The sequence below is a fragment of the Macrobrachium rosenbergii genome, chromosome 23 (genome assembly GCF_040412425.1).
Source record: "Macrobrachium rosenbergii isolate ZJJX-2024 chromosome 23, ASM4041242v1, whole genome shotgun sequence".
Taxonomy (NCBI): Eukaryota; Metazoa; Arthropoda; class Malacostraca; order Decapoda; family Palaemonidae; genus Macrobrachium; species Macrobrachium rosenbergii.
In genome coordinates, this window is record NC_089763.1 from 20,499,353 (window position 1) to 20,503,494 (window position 4,142).

A 4,142-nucleotide genomic window follows, 5' to 3' on the forward strand; every position below is an offset into this window, starting at 1 on the left:
TTTTTTTATATCTGATCAGGAATCAAGATTCCCAACGCAGCGTTCTCAGCCGTGACGTCACGCGAGAACGATGACGTCACTCAGTAGCGGAATGCCGCCCAGTGCGGCTAGCGAGCGGGGCCGGGAGAACGAAGTGCTAGGGAAGATCTCTCTTTCTCACCATGACTTAGTAGCTTCGGCCTCAAGCTGCTCACTTCGCCTTCGTTCTTGCACTACAACCGTTAGCAACGTCGTTGCTGCCTCATTATCACTTGCCGAGGGACAGTCAGTCTTCTTCGTAAGAGGTAAGAGCTCTCTCTTGCTAAGGACAGTCCTGTGATTGCGAAGTGTTCATTCAGGTATCTGTAAGGAGAAGTTGAACAGCGATCGATTCTGTTCGTAAGCGGATTGCTTGAAGAGATCGTCCCTCGTAATTTGAGTAAGTGCCGCGTGATTTCTCTTAGCTTTTTATTATGGCTTCCTTGAAGTGTTTACAGAAATCACTTTGATTTTCGTCGGAAAGTGTTGCAGTTTAGTCGAATGGAGTGGGTCGATAAACGAACAACATATTATCTCGGACTTTCCCGTAGAATTGAGTGATACCTTTCAAGAGACAGATATACTTACATTTTCTTTAAAGCGGTGCGGTTCCTCAGGGATAGCCTTGAGCACTTTATTTTGAAAGTTTGCTTTTGGTAAGTAGTTTAGACAGATGTGTGTTTGTAACTCTTGTATTGTACATTAGTATTGCGCAATACAGTTTTACACATGCATACATGAATGTAACCTTGATGAGAGTGAGTGCATGATTTGAATTACATATCTTTGTTTATTACGAGTACATACGTACATACATACATATAAGGTTATGGATTGCCTATGAATAATAACTGAATCACACAGCAATGTAGATTAAGAGATATAAGCATGCCAGTTGCCTAGCTGCATATTGCCTGAACTGAAGGTCAAGATTATATGCTTATGCATTCATGCCGGCACAAAGACGTGCATTTGTGACTGTGCATATGTAAATTAAGGCTTCATATGTATAAATGACACATCTACCTCAATTTCACCACTCTATCTCGCCAGTAAGAATTTAAAAAATGAAAATGAATGTTAGATTTCTTATATGTAAAACACGCAAGGTTTTGTAATGTCTGTGTAAATGTGATTTTCAAAATGCATTTAAAAGCATAAATTGGTAAAAATGAAAAAAAAATATTGGTTTGAACAAATATAGTTTCATTATTGTACAATCTGTTTGCCTTTGAATTGTTTGATTTCAAGTTAATGAAAATAGTCAGTACTCGTTTGACTCATATCTCATGCATTCAAGATTACGTTAGGTTACATGAAGATGCGTTACATTAGAGTAGGTTCAGCAAAGATGATAAAAAAAAACACATGAACCTTGAAAAAAGGTGTAAATAAAACATAATCTGCATGACGAAAGCGAGAGGTCAATATAACGATTATTTACCAAAATGGTGGTGTTGTTCAGAGATACAGAATATGCTTTCCTTCAGCTGTTACTCAGGCTGTACCAAAAAAAAAAAAAAAACTATCGACTTATCTGATAGAGGTGAGAGAATCTCAGAAAAAAGAGGTAAGAAGTAACTGCGGACACTTCACCGTGCAATTTTCAAATGGTACGAATGAGAAGATACAAAATACTTTTTCCTTTCACCTGATACTCAGGCTGTACCAAAAAAACTATCGACTTATCTGATAGAGGTGAGAGAATGTCAGAAAAAAGAGGTAAGTGATTGAGGATATCTCTGCGTGCAATTTGAAAAAGGTACGAAGGAGAAGACTCTTAGAAAGACCGAGATATTTAAAAAAAAAAATACTCACAGTAGAACGAGTCTTGAAATGGAGAAGCAAATCCACAGTTATGTATATGTATTATATTGAAATATAGACCTGTACAAAGAGCTTTCGGAAATCTGTTTTATTCCCCTTTTCAGTCGAATAAATTCCCGAAAACTCTCTGTACAGATTTATCTTTAAATACATGTTCATATACATAACTGTGGATTTGTTTCTCCAGACCGAGAGAGAGAGAGAGAGAGAGAGTTGCAAGCAAGGTTATTGTGGTTGATCTCTTGTAAATATGTGAATATATTTAAAGATAGATCTGTACAGAGAGAGAGAGAGAGAGAGAGAGAGAGAGAGAGAGAGAGAGAGAGAGAGAGAGTTACAAGCAAGGTTATTCTGGTTGATCTCTTGTAAATATGTGAATATATTTAAAGATGGATCTTTTCAGAGAGCTTTCGGGAATCTGTTCGATTCTCCTTTTCAATCGAACAGATTAGCTCTGTTTAGATTTATCTTTTCAAATACATATTATATACATAACTGTGGATTTGTTTCTCCAGACAGAGAGAGAGAGAGAGAGAGAGAGAGAGAGGTTACAAGCAAGGTTATTGTGATTGACCTCTGGTAAATATGTACATATATTCAAAGACAGGTCTGTACAAAGAGCTTTCGGGAATCTGTTCTATTCCTCTTTTCAATCGAACAGATTCCCGAAAGCTCTCTGTACAGATTTATCTTTCAATATATTTACATACATATATATAACTGTGGATTTGTTTCTCCAGAGAGAGAGAGAGAGAGAGAGAGAGAGAGAGAGAGATAAAAGCAAAGTTATTATGATTGATCAAAGGTAAATATGTGCACACATACACTGATATGTTGAGGAACCTTTAGGACGGTTAAGTGCATCTTAAAAGCGTATGACAACAGCTGAGTATATATTTTCTAACTCTTGTTGCTGTTAAAGAAAGCGGATAGTTGGCAAAGCCATAAGCATAAACACCTTCTAAATAATGAAAATGATAGCTCTACGAAAATAAATCACGTTGCTATGAATAAAGTCATGAGTTATATGTGTAATGAGGGTAATGAGTTTCTAGATTATAAACTCTACTCTCCATATTAACACAAAACACCATCTTTTTAACAAGTTATGTAAAGAAACAAAGGAACAAATAAAATTTCACATCCCATAATTCATTCGACGCAGTTTCTTACAAAGATTTCATCAAATTTCCATTTCCAGGTGTGTCCATCCGGGAAGTACCGAAGGGACGGGACTCGAACTAAGCAAAACCAACGATGGCCAGCGAAGTCATGCGGACGGTAGAGCAAAAGGTGTTGTCGGTGGAGCAGTCCGAAGGACAAGGTGCCAGGGTCAGACGCAGTATCGGCAGTAAAGAGGTTAGTAAATTTATTCGGAATGGAATTAAAAGAAACTACTCAATTGTAAGCTTTTAAATGAGTAAAATACGTTAAAAAGGTTAAAAAATGGATAAAATTTCCTATTTAAGATTCATTTTTATGTCCTTACTCAGAGTTTCATTCGTTCATTTTAAATCATGAATGTTTTCGTTTTTTTTTGCGAAGTTTATAATTAGATGCAATATTCGCTGTAGAGAGGTTAGTGGAAAGGGCAAACAGTGGGTAGAATTTCCTGCTTAGATATTTTTCGTGTTTATTCCCCTACTTCTGATGTCATTCATTTAATTTAAATCATAAATTTGTCCCTCTTTTTTTTTAAATTTGTAATTTGAAACGTTATTGTAATTTTTTTTCTAGGTTTGGCATAGTGAATTATTTTAGTGGTCGCCATTATCTCTCTCTCTCTCTCTCTCTCTCTCTCTCTCTCTCTCTCTCTCTCTCTCTCTCTCTCTCTCTCTCTCTCTTCAGTACCAGGAATTATTTTAGTAGTTACATAACATTTTTAAAGGCAGCAAACACACCTATACGAGACACATGGTAGTAGCCAGAATACTGAACAAAATTTTATACCGACGTTTTGGCTCAATATCTGAAGAGAAATTTTCTCTTTATTCTGGGATATTCAGGTGGGAAATAAAGATAAAAAAAAAAAACCTTATCAGATATGGCATGTTTGAATCACTGAATAATGATAAAGATTTTATCTCCTTGTCGTTAAGAAACGAAGACAGCTGCTTCTTTGTTAGATGGAAAAGTTATCACTGATAATGATTTCGAGTTACAAGTTGTACTTTTATATATATATATATATATATATATATATATATATATATATATATATATATATATATATATATATACATATATATATATATATATATATATATTATATATATATATATATATATATATATATA

At 35.2% G+C, this 4,142-nt stretch overlaps 1 protein-coding gene across 1 annotated transcript in view; it reads left to right on the forward strand.

Moving 5' to 3' along the window:
* The first annotated feature begins 282 nt into the window (after positions 1–282).
* Positions 283–4,142, forward strand: part of LOC136851354 (pirin-like) — a 14,362-nt gene continuing 10,502 nt past the window's right edge. Inside the window, 2 exon segments of the mRNA XM_067125407.1 lie at positions 283–418; positions 3,047–3,204. Coding sequence (XP_066981508.1) covers positions 3,103–3,204 — 102 coding nt within the window. The 5' untranslated portion in view covers positions 283–418; positions 3,047–3,102.